The 19,875-nt window shown below is 43.8% G+C and overlaps 1 protein-coding gene across 2 annotated transcripts in view; it reads left to right on the top strand.

Moving 5' to 3' along the window:
- egflam (EGF-like, fibronectin type III and laminin G domains) overlaps positions 1 to 891 on the top strand; it is a 28,925-nt gene extending 28,034 nt beyond the window's left edge. For both annotated transcript variants that reach the window (XM_023836491.2, XM_072706544.1), the window contains one exon: positions 241 to 891. In XM_023836491.2, coding sequence (XP_023692259.2) covers positions 241 to 392 — 152 coding nt within the window. In that variant the 3' untranslated portion in view covers positions 393 to 891. The remainder of the gene's footprint in view (positions 1 to 240) is intronic.
- Positions 892 to 19,875: the final 18,984 nt, after the last annotated feature.

Below are 19,875 nucleotides of genomic sequence, written 5' to 3'. Positions count from 1 at the left end.
TCCTCTGCTGCCCCCTGGAGGATGGGCTCCCCCTTTGGGTCTGGTGAGGGTTAGGGCTTCCTCTGCTGCCCCCTGGAAGATGGGCTCCCCCTTTGGGTCTGATGAAAATGTGCTATATAAATAAATTGAATTGAATTGAATTGAATTGAATTGAATTGAATTGAATTGAGTTGAATTGAATTGAATTGAATTGAATTGAATTGAATTATGATGGTTGTGGTCGACTCACTTGTCCCACAGGGGGAATGAAGGAGATCGCTCTACACACCAACAGGCAGTTCATGCGTGGTCTGGTGGGCTGTATCTCCCACCTAACACTCTCCACTGATTACCACCTCTCCTTGATGGAGGATGCCGCAGATGGCAAGAACATCAACACCTGTGGCAACTGAGGGCCACGGCGCCTATGTTTCCCTGGGGGATCCTGTCAGCAGCGGGACTGTGAACACATGGGCCAAATAAAATGGACAGCGTGATGAGAGAGACTGCAGGTGTTTCCTGTGGCAGGTGACAACATTTCCTCTCTTCTGTGGACACTGACTGTGGAGTTTCCCATGTGATTAAAATCTTATTTATTATTTGGTGTTTTTGTACATCGCAAGGTCATCTAAAGACTTCGCAGGTGAGTAACAAATGGTGTTTTTAAAGATGTCAACACGGATAATTAAGCAGATTTATTTCCTGCAAACAGTTTCCTGCCACCTCTCTATTGGGCATGACACTCTTTGTGGTCCATGGTTTGTTTTAACAATGTGCACAGAGGGAGGTGTTTCTGTAAGGGGGGTGGGGTGCCCCCCCACCCAAATAGGGGCTATATGTTATGTCTGTGCAACGGGCAGTGTGACTGTACTGGTATGAAGTCCACCAATAAAATCTGAACTGTCAAAACGAGCCAGACGTCACAGTGCCTGTTTTTAGCTATCCGCCATGACGGGACAGGTCACCTCCATCAGCAGATCCATCTCAAACTCCACCCCATAGTCCCAGGTCTTTTCTCAGTGTTGCTACATTAACCTCCATGTTCAGTACATGTACATCTCGGTTGGTACAGCTCCCGCCATGAAGGCCAACGTTCAGATGTCCTGTCCAGGTTAATTAAAGTCATTCCTCATAAAGCCTGGATCAGTCAGAGGTGACTCTTCATGTGACGATCCCAAATGGAGCATAGATGTTTGTAGCCATAAATTTTCATTGAAGGTAACTGCTCTCTGTGGTTCAGCGGCCTAAGCCTCTATGCCTGTGATTGGAAGGAAGGCCACTGATTCATGCCCAGCCTTAGCAGAAATAGGAATAGCCACACAGCAGTGGGCCGTCGAGCACGGCCCTTAACCACTGGCTCCCTGAGTAGCTGCAGGTGGCCAAGCTGGCTGCGTGTCTCACGGATTAACAAAGTGCTGTTCTTCTTATATAACCCTTTGCTCCATCCATGCTTCCTTCGTTCATATTTATACTTGGAGGGAGGAAGTCAACAATAAAAACCTGAATTAGAACAGGAAGTGTGGTGTGCAGAGAAGATGAGGAAGCTGTAACAAGCCTCATGAGTCATGATAAGTCCCAGATCCCGCAGGTAACAGTCAGGGCCCTGAAGGTCAGGTGAAGCAGCTGCTCCTCTCTGTGTCCATGTGTCTTTACTGATCCTCGGGGTGCTGGACGTGCTCTTCATGTTGCATCATCAGTAAAGACACATTTCCGATTGGTCAGATTGGAGTTTCAGGCGCATTTTGATTGGTGGAGACACAAAAGCAGATGTTGTCTTTGTGTTAATGGCCACGCAGGGGCTCTTGTGCTGCGACAGCAATCTGAGAGCCAGGTGCCGGCGGTTCATGCTTCTGTTGGTGCAGCAGGTGCTGCTATAGTTACCATGATGAAGTAGCTGAAACACTGCAGGTGATAAAGCATAATTACTCAGCCCAGGCATCAGAAATCGCGGGACAGTGCTTAGGCCTGTCTGGATTTTTGAAAACAAAATGTTTTTGTGTATAAATGTGTATATAAGATGAACTACAGTGGTGCCTACGATTCACAAACACAATCCATTCCAGGAAAGTGGTCGTGAACTAATTTGTATGCGAACCAAGGCAATTTTTCCCAAAAGAAAGCATTGAAATTCGATTAATTTGTTCACAAGCCTACCAAATAATAATTTTTGTTACTTCATTTTCTGGCTTTTATAGTAAAAACTTTAAAGAAAAACACAATATAGCGTGGCGACGGGTGGACCGAGGCATCGCGGGAGCAGAGAGACATGGAAACTTGCTTGCTGGGGAAATCACGCTCTTTATTAACATTCGTTAACCCTTGTATTGTTGTTGTTGTTAATGTTAATGGTTGCATTTCCCTATTGTCACGCGTGTGTTTGCCCGTGTCTTATGTGTACCTGGTCCGATCCTCGTGTGTAAATCTTCTACTGTGTGTGTGTGCATGTTGCAGTTCAGTGTCTGACAACCTTGTGTTTCCCGTCTGTGTATTTGGGTTCGGTGCTCGTTGGATGCCTGTTGTGTTCCTTCTATTTACAATTGCACGCAGGGCATGCTGGGACATGCGCCCCGCGGGTGGTACACTAGTATAAAAAAAAAAAGGAATCTGGTCGAGGAATCTGTTCGTCGAACAAATTTTGTATGTGGACCAATGCATTTTTTTCACTAAATTTTTGGTTGCAAACCAAATTGTTCATAGACCACAGCGTTCGTGAACCGCAGGCACCACTGTATACAGAATAATTTATGCCTGGAAATTATGTCTTTGATTTTGTTCCGTTTTCATACAGGTGTTCCTCGACGTACGGTAGGGGTTACCTTCCGATGAAACCATTGTACGTAGAAAGTATTGTAAGCTGAATATGAATGTGATATGAAAGTAAGTATACTCATGTGTCGCTTAACGCCCTTTCGGTAAATGACGGACTGTATCTACAATGGTGGCCCCATCCATAAGATTACAATGGAGCTGAAAAATAGCAACGTCATAGCCGTCGTAACGTCATAGCCGTCGTAACGTCATAGCCGTCGTAACGTCATAGCGTAACGCATTGCGCACGTGTTTGTGGTGATGCTGGTGTAGACAAACCTGCTGTGCTGCCAGTCATGTAAGAGTATAGCACATACAATTATATACAGTACATAATAAACCACTGTTACTGATTTATATATTTACTAACTGTACATTTTATTGTTATTTTTGAGTACTCTTACAACTTAAATAGTTACAATAAAAAGTTTATTGTAGCCTAGGTGTGTAGTAGGCTGTACCAACTAGGTTTGTGGAAATACACTCCATGATGTTTGTACAATGACAAATTGCTTAACAATGTATTTCTTAAAATGTATCCCCATCAATAAGTGACTGTACATAAGTAACTTCTGTTACTGAATAAATAAATAGTTGCTTTAAAAGAGAAAAAAAACATAGTACGACACATCGTTAAACATTGTATGAGATGTTGACACTGGCGATCACTACGGAGCCTTGGAATGCTGTGATCTCCTGGCATCAGGAGAAAGTATCGCATGGCTAGCCCGGGAACAGATAAAAATTCAAAGTTCGACGACTGCTGGATGTGCATCGCTGTCTCGCCATTGTAAAGTCGAAATATCACAAGTGGAACCATCGTACTGTAAAACGAGGAGCATATTGACTGTGCGTGGCATGGACTACCCATGGGAATGGCCAGGAGCATCTGAAAATGATCATTTAATGAGGAAAGTCTCAAGCCCTTAAGTGTGACTCAGTCCGGCTGTGACTCAGTGATCTATTTTCATCTGACTCATGGCGCCTGGTGACTCTGAGCCACAGGGGATGTTCTCGGTGCCCTGGGTGGCACGTCAAGCCAAAATGAAACAAAAGTTAAACAGCGCTAAATCCCTTAATGACCTCTTGGAGACACTGCTCTGCTGTTTTAGTGTTGACCTGCAAGAGTGAACTTTGAATGCTGCTTGTGGATGAAGAAATGCTCCCCAGTCACACAGGGTATTTGAAGAAACAGGTGAAGGATGTAATTTTCATGCAAGGACCTCAGTTTGACTGTAACTGGGTAAATCAATTCAGTGTGCTAAATCTTATAAACAGTGAATGTACAGTACAGCATTTAAATTTCCTTTTTTAATTAGTTTGCTCAAATTGTCGGTAGACTGCGTCATTGTAATTTTTGTATTACATTACAGTTAGTTACTCATGCAACTGCAAGTAGGAACAATAAATTTACCCCCCCAAAGCAAAGAAATTTCCACCTCTGGGGTAGTGAACTGCTAGTCGGTTTTGGACGTTCGCCCTGCACTTGAAGCTCCGCTTTTAATCTTGGCAAAAGCGTAATGCTTCACAAACCCACGCATGTCTAAGAATAGCTCTGCGATTCCTGAAGTCGAAGGCGGCTTTTTAATAGTCTCAGTGATGCCCGCTTCTGAGGTCCTGTGCTGTCACCATTCAAACCAGAAGTTCTTGCAGCACACTCCTCATCCCTACATCTCGTTTCTTTGTGCTGGGGCCCCATCCACTCCTGCACAGCTTGAACAGCAGCATGTATAATGTTCTGCTTTTGAGCAGATTGGCCCGTACCCGACGCATAGTGAGATCCAAGTTTGCTGCCTAGCAACCGATGTTGCTGCTAAAGGAATGACCATAGTCTCCGCAGAGAAGGCAATAGACTTGGTTTTCTTTAGATTTTAAAGTGTTTATTATAATCTTTGGGATTGTACATCATTCACATCGACGAAACTTGACCCTTGATGACCTCAACAGTACCGTTCTAATTCTGGCCCAGTAGAAGCATCATTTTTTAGGGGAGAACATTGGCTGGACCTTCTGACTCATTGTTAATGACCGTTGTTGGCCTGTGGTGACATCAATCACCGTGATCTTGTGTCTCCTGCCAAATAAGAATCAGTGTGAGCTACTCAAAGCTGGAATCACAGCTCTGCAGATGAGGAGATGGATGTTACTGCTGAGTGATGTTGTGCTGGACACCATGAACACCTATGTCATGCAATGTCTGTGCTTTGTTATTTTTGAAGCATTGTGCCATTCAGCTATATCTGCCGTAAAGGCGTTATATCTCAACCGATAGCTGACTTGGGAGTGGTGTCACGTCGCAGTCAGTCGCACTACAGCATCACACCTCTAGGGTTGGAAGTTTGCACCCTGTCCCTGTTCTCCTACTGGAGTTTGCACGTTCTCCTCATGTCGTGTGAGTTTCCTCCACTTATACCAATTTCCTAAGGCAGTAAGATATGCAGTTAGGCTAATTGGCATCTGTAAATTGCTCATGGTAGTGTACGCACCATCAGCTGTACAGTGTTCTCCTGTCTTGTACCCCATTCTGCATTATCACCACCCTTTCAGCTACTTTCCCTGGTCAGGCCGGCAGGGCGTCCTACATCCGTAAAGTTTTATTATCCTCCATGCACAAATGGCCTTCAGATATAGTGCCAAAGCATACAAGTCAAACCCATTACGAAATGCTGGAAGTTATGTTATAGTGAATATGCAATGTGCATTTAGCATTTGTTTTGTAACTGTAATTGTTTACGATCACGTAAAAGTTTTATAAACCGGTGACTCTTGCCTTTCTTTCCTTATATGTGGTGGTGTTGAGTGTCTCATGTCGTTCGCTTGAACCTTGAGCCCTTGCAAACACTCAGATGAACACAATAGCACATCAAAGCTGAGATTCTTGGTGCTCAGTCGCTCGTCCTTATGCAGGATTATTCGTACTGCATAACGTCCAGTAACACAGCATGCCTTTAGGGTCTGCAAGATGTTCATCAGAGAGCATCAGCAGTATGGAAAGAACCAGGACTTACGTTGCATGGTTCCAGTGAACGTGAAGCACAACTTTGACTGGACACATAAATGTATTGTTTTTGAAAGCTCACATAAAGCTATTTGATTTGTTTGTGGAGATGCAGTTGTCATAATTCTCAACTGTCATGCAGAGTAGGTCTGGTGGCAGGGAGAGGGATTGTTCCATCGGAGGGGGTCCTGGAGCTGCATTCAACCCACAGGTACCCATCAGGCCTTGCGGTCTTGTTTTTAACTCCTGCCCCTGCTCCTCAGCTTGTTCGATTACGGAGCAGTGGAGACAGGCAGAGTTGTGAAATCGGCATCTGGATACTGTAAGCTGAACGTCTCCAACACTTTGCTCTTGCACACGGCATTGTCTGCTCCAACCAATCTAATGGGTGCTAGGCTGGAAGCCGCAGGCTAGCTCAGACACTTTTTCAATATGTCTTTTCCTCATGATGTGACTGACTGCCTGGTTCTATCTGTCAGTTTCTTGTGTGTATCCTGCCTGAGGCTTCCTTTGGTCCTCCTTGCTGGTTTGAAGCGCCACCTTCAGGGTAAGTGCTATGATTACAGTCAGTCGCTCGAGGGACGGATCGGCTTTGTAGTGGCTGGGGAGTTAGGGATCGTCGGCTGAAAGCCTGCAGGTACAGTTTTTGAGCTTTCAGGTCCTGTGTTTCATCATGAGGAATGTATGTAAAAATATGGTCCTCAGTCTCTGATGGCCTGATTCTTTTTTATTTCACATTGAGGATTCTTGTCCCTAAAATTAACCTGCTGTTCTATGTAAATGGAAAACTGCATTCTGTGCCCACAACTCCGGATGTCATATGGAACATAAAAAGATATTATGTTGTGGATGTCCTCACCATTGTCATCCACAAGATGAAACATCCATCTGTTCTCAGTGATTATGGAGATGAGGATCAGGACCAGGGAGCCCACAGGGCCTGACCGTCATGGTCCTAAATTATGGTAAGAGAAGATTAGTCACTCGCAGGGTTTGTGGGAAGAAACAAAGAGATGAACAGTGGCAGACGAAGGATTAGCAGAGGTGAACAGGTTTATTAAAGTATTTGTAGCTGCTGGCTTCGATCAACTTATTATGATGTTTAACTGTTCTGATGTTCAGGTCTTCCCACTCAGAAGGGTTATAGCAGCTGCAACCTGAACTTGAAGCCAGAAGTTCACCAGGTTGCCTTCCTGGTTTCATTTTCTGTCTGCAGGTAATATTTTTTATTATGTCATAAAATTTTCAATGTTTTTCTTGAAGCAAATGAAATAATGCTTTCATATTCAGATAGAAAGCATGCAGTTACACATCGATTCTGTGAATCAGATGTGGCAGCTGTCGGCTATTGTGATGTCAAGGGGTGGGGTTTAAATCAGCCAATGAATTTTAAGATTCTGTCCAGCTTCCATTTCAGTACCAGCCCACATGTTATCTTGGGATTTCTTTAACTGAACAAAGATTGATGCAAGAAATGGGATCAGGTTGTAAGCACAACTTATGTATGTGACTCAGAAAAAAACTTTTGACTTTAAATGAAAGTAATGACCACGAGATGAATACCAATCATGTAGCTAACATCAACTTGGGATGTGTGTGTGACAAAAGTACAAAATGAATGAAATGAGTGTTTTTTCTCAATGACACATTCGTTAAGTTTTTTATATTTTTTTAAAATAAAAAAAACAGATTAATGGCACTTAATAAAACGTGCTGAATTTGAGTTGGATGGTTGATCCGCTAGAAATTCAAGACCGGCTCATTGTGGTCACCAGCACTGAGCCGTGTGAGCAATAGGGGACAGACCAGCAGTTTCAGAGGCTATAAGATGAAATGTGATTGTTGTTTTGAGGTTGACTAGCCCAGGACTCAGGCTCTCTTCTGTCATAAAAAGCCTTAATTCAAGGATACAAGGGCTTTCTTTGTTACATGCAAGGTATACAGTCAGATAATAACCTGCAGTGAGATACAGGGGGGTCGAGTGTCATAAAAACAGTGAAAGTGAAAAGGCAATATAATAAATATGTCATAAATAAGGAAAGCTATACTGTAACAAATAAAAATAAAAGACCAGAGATGTGCAACACAGATCAAATTACATGCGAGGTGCATAAACAAGGAGAAAATATACTATTAGAACTATGAAATAGGGATTAAGCAGTTTAATGGCTTTGGGGTATAAGGTCCTTCTGAGTCTCTCAGTTTCCAAATGTCAGCCCGGTGAAGAGGTGATTTGTTGGGTGGGGTATGCCCCTGCTGATTTTAGTGACTCTGTTACAGCATTGTCTTTAGGTATATGTCCTGGGGGGGGCAGTCGCTCTGATCATTCAGCTGAACCTGAAGGCTGAGCAGCTACCAAACCAGGCTGGGACTCCCGTGGTGAGGGGGCTCTCTGATGCTCCCGAGTAGGAGGCTCTAAGAATGTCTGATGAGACCTAGAACCCTCTCAGCTGCCTAAGATGGTACAGCCTATCCCTGGCTTTAGATATCGGAGTCTGTACATGATTGGACCAGGTGAGGTCATCACAGATACACACATGTAGTGGGTATAAGGTGTCTTTGGTTGTTTGATTCAGCTGTGCTGGCAGCTGGGATGGAACAAAAATGCAAACTCTTTGGGGAACCCCAAGGACTGGGTTGAGAAACACGAGTATGGAAAACGTATTCTTGTGCTGGCACCATCCCGGATAATAACACAGTTTTCAGCACTTGGTGGTTTTCAGTACTGCTTCCAGCAGTTGGATCATCAAACTCCGATCACTCATCCAGGCACTACTTCCCATCACGGTGACATTTTAATACAGCTGCTGTTTCTGCCTGCTACAGACACTCCTTCCCAGCAGTCCCCCCTCAGCCTTCTTCTTTACAAGGGTCACGAAATATTTTCAACTTTTTCCATAACTGGAGTTTTATGTTCCTTCTGTTTTATTCCATCGGAGAAAATGACCCTAACTCACACTAAAGCTCCAAAACAAAATAATAATCATCTCATTTATCATCAGTCAAGGTCCATTACTTATCATGCAGACTGACAGCATGGGTCATGGACGGATCATGCATGTAACATGTCTCTAATTAAGGCTTCGAATCAGCTCTACATATACACTGTGTGCTCCTGTGATCTGGACACTGTGTAGCAGTGCACTTCCCAGCAAACGTGGTGGGGACCATCGTCACATATGCTAACGTAACTGGTCCTGTACTATAGATTCAGGACAGATAGTGGAAAAAGATACCCTTGATCTAGGGCAGGTAGTCAAACCAGATACACCCTAAGACATCCACGGGCAATTATTTTCTGAGGAGCTTCATGATTATTTTCATGTTCCATGAAAATTACAACAATAGACTTATTAGAATTTCCCTTTTTTTGGAGAATGCATGCAGAAATCAATAGATCTAGTACATTTTTCATGTTTAACTTGCATTGTATATTTATATTTTGCCTCTCGGGGGCCACAGGACAGCTTTTGCCCAGGTCTATGCCAGAACCAGATACATTCAGGCCTGGTAGGATATGGAATTTAGGGGGAACTGGGACATATGTTAGCAACTGGGTGAATAAGGCTGGAACCCCATTAGTGGGGGGGCTCAGTGTGTGCTGTCAGTCACTCAGGTCCGATGACCTCTTTGGCTCCCACTGGGCGACACCAGGCAGTGCCAGTGGGTACGTGGGCTGCCGTACCACATTTTGCCTCGATAATGTAAACTCCATTGGTGTGAAATTTTTATATCTATTTTATTTGCTGCACATTTAATGCTTAGTGGGAGTCCTGGATGGCTAACTTACTCCCCAAGCCAAAATCTCAATGGACTAGCTGCCCAATCAAGCGGAGAACATGTGCTTGGTGGACCAGTGGCTCATATGCACAGCTAGCTGGTGGACTGCATCCCAGAGCCCGTGAGAGTGTCCCAGTGCGTCCCTCGCCGGAGAAAGATGCTCCACCTCCCAGTACCCTTGCCATTTGTTCAGTTCTCTGCTGAAAGCTTGTTATTACCACAGAATCGCTTTTGTTCCTGTTGCCTCAAAATTTCCTTTAGTGACAGCAGTTCCTGGAGATTGAAGTGGGTTGGGAGTTATGGTGCAGAAAAACAGCTTCTTTGTGTTCCTAAGAAGGGAACTCAAACCTCTGCAGACCTCATGTTACCCAGCTCTGCCCCTCTGGCTCACACCTTACATCACCCACAGCAACTCTTTATCAATTGTTCATTTCCTATACCTGTAATGGTAACACTTTACTTGCTGGGGCACAAACAATATAGTATTTATGTATTAATTTACCACAAACTTAGTTACATATTGATCATTAATGAACTGTCATGCATCTTTTATCTTAAGCAATTATATATATGTCTGTGTGTGTGTGTGTCTGTGTGTGTGTCTGTGTGTGTGTCTGTGTGTGTGTGTGTCTGTGTGTGTGTCTGTGTGTGTGTCTGTGTGTGTGTGTGTGTGTCTGTGTGTGTGTGTGTGTGTGTGTCTGTGTGTGTGTGTGTCTGTGTGTGTGTGTGTCTGTGTGTGTGTGTCTGTGTGTAAAGCACTGGTTGTGAGTATAATAAGACATATACAACATGTAAGTGATCACTCTGGGCTGGGAGTGATCAGCAGGGACAGAGAGTCTTGTCAGCTCTCACTGTGTCACCCCCCCCCCCCCCCCCAAGCAGTCTCGATGGCGGGGGGGGGGGGGGGGGCTTCTCCCCCACGGTGGACGTCCTGAGACATCCGATTTAAAATTGGTTTCTTTTAGTCCTAAATATATCTTACTGCCTGAGGGTGAGAGACATGCTGTTTTATTCTAACTCTGTCTTTGTCATCTCATATCTTCATAACTGTTTCTGAATATTTATTGACGATACAGTTACCAACTAAATCGACCCTGACTATGGGTCATTTGTTGAGATTATATATAGTTCTATATTTATATTAAAGAAAAATCATATGTAAGATGTTTCTCAGTCTAAAGCTTAAGAAGTAATATATTTCATGTCAACAAATTCCTGCTCCCCTAAACACTGACTTCAGAACCTTTTCTGATTTGGTTTTATTGCCAGTAAGGATTTGGGGCTGCTTTGTCCTCCTCCATAACTAAAAAAAAAACAACCTACTAATTCACATTTTTGTGTTGTATCAACATTCATTGACTGGCCATTGTTTGTAAGCCATGTTCAGACTGGTACTTTTTGGTTTCGGGTGTTGCTTTCACTCTGCTAGGCTTTAGGTGACCAAAGCTTTCAGCTAAATCCTGACACTTTTGGGCTCAAGCAGGAAGAGAAGCAACAAGAAAATGACTTGCCACAGGTCCCCTGTGCTTCACAGCAAACCTGCCTCGTGGTTACCCTCTGACGTCTGCAGCCTAAGTGCTCTTTATGTGGCTGTTTACTCTAGAAGTATAGATCAGATAGTAGTTTACCATGACAGGGAATGGCACTCGGGCGTACGTCAGAAAGTTCCAGAGACCCAAGGGAACAGAAGTGATGAGTCCCCCCAGGCCAAAACCCTGAGTAACAAAAGTGGAACGAAGCCCAGATATGAGAAAGCACCCTCGGCAGTTATTTCTGGCATGATCTGTGACCGACACAATACTTCCATCCTGTCAAATTGTCTCTCACCCTCAGGCAGTAAGATATATTTAGGACTAAAGGAAACCAATTTGAAATGTAGTCACATCGGGGTTCTCTCATCGGATGTCTCATGTTTTTCTATGAATATATATTTGATATCTCATGATTTGAACATTTGTCCGCAATATTTCCATATAATATTTTATTTGTTACCAAGAGCAACTGTGGTTTAGAGCAATATACTGTAAAATGAAGCGTTATAAAGACTCACCCTGACAGTCAATGTCTCTGCAGGGGGAGAATGGTCAATAGTCAGTTACAATGTGGCCTTGCAGTCCTCTTCTGTACTAGAAGTATTTACCAGTAATTTTACCCATCGGTTACATATGATGAACAGGAAAACAACAAATTTAGTTCATATAGTGCCTTTCACCAACCCAAGGACAGAGGCTTGACAAAAGAAGCAGAAGGTAATCAGAGGTGGAAAATCCAGGTCCAGAAAGTAAAAATCCAGACCAAGGTTTTGTTTCAACCAGCCAACTGAGTATTAAGAGTCACTGTCACAGAGTACTCAACTAGCTAGTTGAAACAAAACCTGGGTCTGGATTTATTCTTGACCTGATTGGTCACACTTCAGGAGACGTGAATAATTTAGTACATACTTACTTACAGTAAGGCATCAATTAACCAGTAACTAAGTGTTTGTTAAGTATTGATCCCATGTTCATTCATCAATAATCAATCAATCATGACAGTTCATGTATTTCATGGGGAAACCTGTATTAGTTCATGATTTGGTTTTGAGTAGTAAATGAGTTAAGTAATTTTTTGCCCCAAAGTGAAGTCTTACCATTATTAACTAATTAGTTAACTTATCTAAAATAGTTCCTGAATGGGATACATGAACTATCATGATTGATTAGTGATGAACAAGCATGGGATTGGAACTTAATACTTAGTTTGTTAATTAATGCATTAAGTAAGTGTACTACTACATTAATCATGTCCCCTCAAGCAAAGAGCCCAATCATCATTAAAAAAAAATAGAAGCCATAAAATGATTACACATAACATAGCAAAGACATGACTTGAGTTTTGAGTATAGGGAGAGAAGAACTTATATGAAGGCTCTGGGGTAGGAAATTCCACGGCTTGGGGGGGAGAACAGTTTATTATTGTAGTTATATATAACAGTTATAGGTCTTATATATTAGCTTAGCACAGGTGTAACCAATGCACTGCAGATTGATTATCAAAAGAAATTTAAGCCTAGAAATTTCACCTTTAGCAGTCACCAGGTTGAACAGAATATGGTTTATTGTATGAGTGAGATACTTCACTTATTTTTCCAGAAGTCCTAGTAAGGTGTTTGGCTTATTTTATTGCCATTTCAGGTTAGCTGCCTGGTTCAAGGGTAAGACACCAATCCTCACCCAGGAAGTGACAATGACCAGATTTGCATTCAAACACAAAACTCATCTATTTTCTTACAGGCAATGCAACACGGTGCCTTTGAGTCCTTGTTTGTAATAAAATGTATACATTAGTTGTATATAAAATGATTGTATGATGTCCCTCTGATGAAACCCCTGTTGGATTTGGAGTAAGGGCGTAAACCTGGTGATGGATTCAATTAGAGAATTGCAGACTGGAAGAGATTAAACTATAAAGGAGGATAATGAGCTTTAAGTTGCCATCACAGTAATCATTTTAAAGGATCTTGAGACCTTATTTGTGAGGAATTAGAATGGGCTTGCAGAGGGATAACACAGTTCATGTGGGATTCCCTGGGATTTCAGGAAGGACCATAATATTTGAAAAGGATGTACTTTGGTTTTTTGTTACTTCTTTGGGTGCCACTTTACAATTACTACCCATATAAAGGGTTTATGAATGGTTCATAATCTAGTTATTAATTAGGTTGTGACATTTTGTAAATTATCAATAGACAATTTTAAACAAGTTATAACACTTTTCTAATTATAAATGAGTTACTGCCATTTACAAGTGGCAAAAGGCGGCCTTATTGTAAAGTGATACCCGGCTTTGTATAGAAAAAAGGTTTCTGTATGGGGAAAAATTACTAGGTGTAGCACAAATACCCTCAAGGGGGAGTCTGTAAAACTACAAACTCATGTCAACAGAAAGCAGGTGTCATACATGGATCAAAAAAGCACAGTGAGGCTGGGAAAACATTCAATTCCCTCAGTAGAGTGGTATGCTCCCTCAGGTAACTGGTGTATTCCCTCAGTAGAGTGGTCTGCTCCCTCAGGTGACTGGTGTATTCCCTCAGTAGAGTGGTCTGCTCCCTCAGGTAACTGGTGTATTCCCTCAGTAGAGTGGTCTGCTCCCTCAGGTAACTGGTGTATTCCCTCAGTAGAGTAGTCTGCTCCCTCAGGTAACTAGTGTATTCCCTCAGTAGAGTGGTCTGCTCCCTCAGGTAACTGGTGTATTCCATCAGTAGAGTGGTCTGTTCCCTCAGATAACCAGTGTATTCCCTCAGTAGAGTGGTCTGCTCCCTCAGGTAACTGGTGTATTCCCTCAGTAGAGTAGTCTGCTCCCTCAGGTAACTGGTGTATTCCATAAGTAGAGTGGTCTGCTCCCTCAGGTAACTGGTGTATTCTCTCAGTAGAGTGGTCTGCTCTCTCAGGTAACTGGTGTATTCCATCAGTAGAGTGGTCTGCTCCCTCAGGTAACTGGTGTATTCCCTCAGTAGAGTGTAATCCATTCCCTGGTAAGGTGTCTCCCTAGAGGTTGCATAATAGGGTAGTTGAATAAAGGCTGATATCACCACATGACAAAATATAAATTTCAGAAAATTCGAGAATGGCAATGGTGTTCAGGAGATGTACACTTTGTCCCAGTTCTGTTGTGGATTGTGGTTCTCCATAATGTATAGAACTGAGAAAAGTAGCAATGCCCTTCCTGAGATGCGAACAGGCAAACTTTCTCTGGCCTGTAGCTTAACCACTCGTTGATACGAACTGTGATCTTCAGGGAAAAGACACAATGATCAAGAGTCTCTGTCCGTCTCTTTTTTCTATCTTTCTCTCCACCTACAGTAACTGTACCAGTAATAAAAGGCTTCAGACCCAGCCCAATAGTGAACCTGGTGACATGTGACTTCCTCATGGCCATCTTCCAGTCACCCATCTTCTTCATCAACTACCTGTAGAAGAAATGGGTGTCTGGGGAACTCAGTGAGAGCTTCGCAGATTCCTCCCTGTCCACTTCTAGATTTTAAGAGCTTGAACGGACTGATAGATGGATTTCCGGAGCTCTTCAGCTCTGGTCATGAGTGATACCTTAATATCTGTGATACCTTAAAACTTTGATTACAGCCAGGCACTGAACCTTTCTCACCCATGCTGACAGCTCCTTCTGTCCCTGTGGTACCGTACTCAGGATGTAAGCTGTACACCTTCTGTGGGGCCGTGTTCGGATTCACCTCCATGACCAACCTGCTGGCCACCTCCCAAGGTCGCTGCCTGGTCATCACCAGGTCCCTGCAGGCCCTACAGTGGACACCCCAGCTTTGCACAGCTCTGATCATCTTCCTGGTGTGCCTCTATTCTTTGGCCTGCAGCCTGGCCCCACTTCTGGGTTGGAGTGTGTGTCCTCTGCCTCACGCAGTCCATGGAGATTCGTGGCTTCAAAAACCCTGTGAATTCAACAGCTGCTTTTATGTTTAAATCAAGTCAAAATGTTTAGCATCTGTTGAAATGTCAGTGCAATGATTAATAGAACAATGATACTTTATTCAAGCTCAAGATTAAACTGGATAGTTTTTTCACATCCCATCTTACACTCCATGAGACTTTCAGCCACAGGATTTCAACCAGCACCATTCTGTTCAGACTCCTAACCTGCAGAGCCACACACTAGCCCAGTATGATGTAATGTAATAGTTGGGTATAACGAACAAACCGGTGTCATGTTTCATGCACTTTTAATTAGGTTCTGAACCAATATTAATGCTATTATAGAAGTCTGATGGAGCAAATTTGTCTAGATCTTTGAAGCCCCACACCTTTAGCATGTCTATGTCGATTGGCTTCAAGGTCTGAACTGAAGATATGTGTGTTAAAAATGGACCATCCCACATGTCCTCCATAGGTTCCCATGTTCCAGAAGGTCTGATGACCTCCTGTGCCTGGGACTAAGACACACCCACATATGCTAACAAGAGCTACAGCCTTATGCTGTGCTGTTCCATGTTCTTCATCCTGCTGGGCCTCATCTCCTAGTGCTACCTCTTCATTTTCTTGGCTGTCCGCAAGGTCAGTAGGTACTGTAAGTGCCCTTGGACCTCTTGAAAAATGATCAGTGTTGATAGTCATCTGACCTTTTTTGGACATATGTAGAATCTTTAAGAAAGGAAACTGAATTACAAAATTAAAATTTTAGACGTATACTGCAGGCCTCTACATATATGAACACTCTTGCATCCTTGAGTTTTTTGTTGTTTTGTTTACCAGACTGATCTTCTTGACTAGTAATTTGTGCTTGTTGTGAAGATTTGGTTCCATTTCCCAGCTGATGACAGTGGCTGTTACATTGGTGTCCTGAGCCACATACTACAGAATACTGGTCATCAGAGGAGATTGCTGAAGTATTTATAAGAGGAGACCGTGTGTATTAATGAGTCTACTATGATGGTAACTTAATTCCTAGAGTAAAGTGATTTGAACGTATCCTTATCCAGCTGAATGCACATAGTCATTGTGTTAAAATTTAGTACATAGTTCTAATATTCCCAAATGTAAAGAGGAATACAAGTAAGAATGTCATTGTACAAAGTGCACATGACAACAAAGCCTTGAAACTTGGCTGGTCTTGGATGCTCCATAACCTGCTTCTTTCTTTGTTTCCACAGGAAACTGCAGGAGTTGGCATACAGGTCAGAAAGTCTTCTCTGACCCAGGAGAAGTCCATCAGAAATGAGTAGAAGATGGGTAAAATTGCCTTTGTGATCATCATCGTTTTTGTGTGAGCTGAGCTGGGTAATGCAAGAGCTTTTGGGGAGTGTTGGATATCCTGGGTCAGTTGGGATGCTGGGGTTTCTGGATCAGTGTGGTTGCCTGGGTAAGGCCGGGGTTCATGGGTAATACAGTGGCTTCTAGACAAGGGGAAATTCTTGAGCTTCTCAGCAATGCTGGTAGTGATGTGTTCTCCTGAGAATGGGCTTCATATCCTGACTGGTGTGTTGGGGGTCGTTTTGGGCATTCTGAGTAACACTCTGGCTTTTCTAGTTATTTTTCATTTCTCTGTCTTGTCTCTACCCAAAGAACACTGTGTAAAAATGGCACAGAGCACATGACTCACAACCTGACAGTGACTGCCTCAGATTGTATTGTTTTTAGTGCAACATACTGAGGACAAATGAAGTTTAGCAAAGTGAGGGCCGCTGTCATTCAAGGCCATGATACCAATATTGGCCAAAGCGCTGCTTTTTAATGGAGGCAAGAAATACCCCTCAGCATTTCCCAAAAACGACACAACCCTGTGAGAGGCAGCACATGAAATGGAGTAGCTTGTGTGACGTCAGCGGACAAAGACCGATTGACTGGATCTGCTGGCTGGGCCAAAAGCACAAGGATGGACCACTTGGACATTTGTTACATGACATCAGAAAGCAATACCCTGTGTGAATAGTTTTAATGGGATGGATGTGTAATCAATGTAAAGTAATTTGATTTAAAAAATTAAGTTGTGATGTTAATATAACGTGCTTCAAATTAAATGTGTCACAGGGTGAGCTGTGACGCTTACGCAGCTAACCAGCGTGCAGGCAGCCATTTGCCGGCATTTTCCAACATGCTGTCCGGACGCTGGTCGTGGTACTACTTTTTCACTTTTTCATATGTACTGTTTAATTTCTTGGTTTATTTTTATATTCTGTTTAGCTTACCGATATTGGACTGTTGGCTGCTTACTTCCTGGTTTCGGACGCGAAACCGAGGGGCTGGTCCAACTCATGTAAATAGCGGGGTTTCCCGTAGGGGCGAGGGTAAAGTCCAATGTGACGGGGGTGTTTTGTGTGTTGGTCTTTTTGCTGTTTCTAATAACACTATAATGTATTTTGATGTAACATAATTATTTTGTATGTCTGGGTATGATTTGTTTGTTTGCTTGATTTATTGTTTTGTTTGATTTTTGCTGTTATTGGGTTAATTGATTATTTTGCTTAATGGGGCTAACCTGGGGGAGGAGCTATAGTTTGTCTTGGTCAATATAAGGCCTAGTGGCTCAGTGGTAAGAAGAGAAGTGGGGCTGGTGAAATGCGTTTTCTCTGCGGTTGTGAGCCAGGGCTCTTAAGCATAGTCTGGCCACTCATATCCTTTTTCTGTTTTTTCCTTTCTTTGGGTTAGTTGTGCGGTGAATTTTTGTCTCCGTACGTGTTTGTATTTTTAAGAAAAGAGGGAGAAAAAAAAAGAGAAGAGTAATAAAATAAGTGATATGGTGCCATTTACCACTACTTGGGCTCTCTTTGTCTGCTCCTCCGTCGGTCGTCCTGCCACACGTGGTGTCAGAAGTGGGATAAGGGAGTCAGACGGGGAGAAGACAACATGATGACCAGGAAGAAGACGGCGGCCGAGGGCGAGGAAGATGGAGGGATAGGAGGTACGGCAGAGGCTGAAGTACCTGCCCCCCAACCGGCCGCTGGGGACACAGCCATTGATTGCCTGGCCGTGATGTTCCAGACGTTTATGGAAGTCCAACGGGCCAGAGATGAGCGACTGGAGAGAGATTCATCCAGACAGGCCCACCAGTATCAGGTCTTGTCTCATCAGGTGACACAACTCCAGCTGGATATGGAGTCAGGTCGAGCCATACCCCTAGAACTACGGCAGACCCCTACACCTGGACCACTACCAGTAACCACCGGAGGGCGATCACCCAAGATGGCCAAGCTTGAAGATGCTGACAATATTGAACACTACTTGACCACATTTGAACGGCTGGCCACAGTCTATGGCTGGCCAGGGGAGACCTGGGCGGTGCACCTCATTCCGCTGTTGACTGGCAGGGCACGCAGCGCTTTTGTTGCAATGGATCCAGATACAACGATGGACTATGACTGCCTAAAGGAGGCGATACTAGCAAAGTATGAAATCAACGCGGAGAAGTATCGCCAGCAGTTCAGAGCCCTGGAGACCAGTCCAACTGAGACCCCGCAAGAACTTTACATCCGTTTGAAAGATCTGTTCTGCAAGTGGGTGAAGTTCGACCAGAGCAGCAAAGAGGAACTAATGGAGACCCTGGTGTTGGAGCAATATCTGCGGGTTCTTTATGTAGATGTGAGGACCTGGGTTAGGGAGCACAACCCAGCGACTGCAGCAGAGGCCGCTAAGTTGGTGGAGAGCTTCGTGGCAGCGCACAGGGGTCCCCGAGGCTACCAATATGCTGGAGTATTGGATCGTCAGAGGTGGGGTAAGTCTGATGGGCCTGGGAAGGGAGCTGGTTCTGGTATTACCGCTAGCGATCATAGAGCACCCCCACCCCTCCACCCAGACCGGGCTAGACCTCAAGGCATTTCGTGTTTTAATTGTGGCCAGGTGGGTCACAAGAGCCCTGCTTGTCCCCTGAGGAAATCTAAATATAGCCATTTATGCTATGTTCCCCACTCCGTCCCTCGTTTAAACACCCAGGAGAGTAGAGACCCTGTTGTAACTATTGAGTTGAATGGTAAACCGGTAAAAGCATTGGTAGACACAGGATGTTCACAGACACTAGTGCAGGCTGACTTGGTCTCCCTGGAGTCCCAAAACTGTAATGACAAGCTCACCATCTGTTGTGTACATGGGGAAAGCAGTGAGCTTGCCACAGCAGACGTATATGTCAGGGTTAATGGACAGACATATCTCCTTAGGGTAGGGCTAGTGTCTAAGCTGCCATATCCAGTGCTATTAGGTCAGGATTTACCGGTGTTGCCTGAGCTGGTGAACAGGGCTGCTTGGTGTGGGGTGGTGACAAGAGCTAAGGCTAGGGAGCAGCAAGCAGATATGACGGTGTTGCCTTTTTACGGGGAAGATGTTCCTGTGGAGCCCACACGCACTAGACAGCAGAGGTGTGATAGGCGTCGACAAACGGTGGAGGAATCGGTGCAGCACAATGCAGTGCAGATGGAGTCGGTTGATTCCCCGGAGATGGCGGATTGTGTTATTAATGATAATTTGGCTGAGGAACAAGGTGCAGATATCACTTTGAAGCCACTGTTCAAGAGGGCAGAGGAAGGAGTTGTTGTTCCGGCTTTAGGAAAGGAGGGTTATATTATGCAGAATAACCTTTTGTACAGACAAAGTGAGGATGGATTACAACTGGTGATTCCCCAGAAATACCGTGGACAAGTGTTGGAATTGGGTCACACAATACCCTGGGCTGGACACTTGGCATATATGAAAACTTTACATAGGATAAGCAAACGTTTTTATTGGCCTGGTCTGTTTAGTGATGTTAAGGCATTTTGCAAGTCTTGTCCACAGTGTCAGGTGTCAGGAGGTAAAAACCTGGCCCGTGCCCCTTTAATT

The sequence above is a fragment of the Paramormyrops kingsleyae genome, chromosome 2, assembly GCF_048594095.1.
Source record: "Paramormyrops kingsleyae isolate MSU_618 chromosome 2, PKINGS_0.4, whole genome shotgun sequence".
Lineage (NCBI taxonomy): Eukaryota > Metazoa > Chordata > Actinopteri > Osteoglossiformes > Mormyridae > Paramormyrops > Paramormyrops kingsleyae.
The sequence above is the reverse complement of the archived record's forward strand: the minus strand, read 5'-3'. Positions and strand labels throughout refer to the sequence as shown.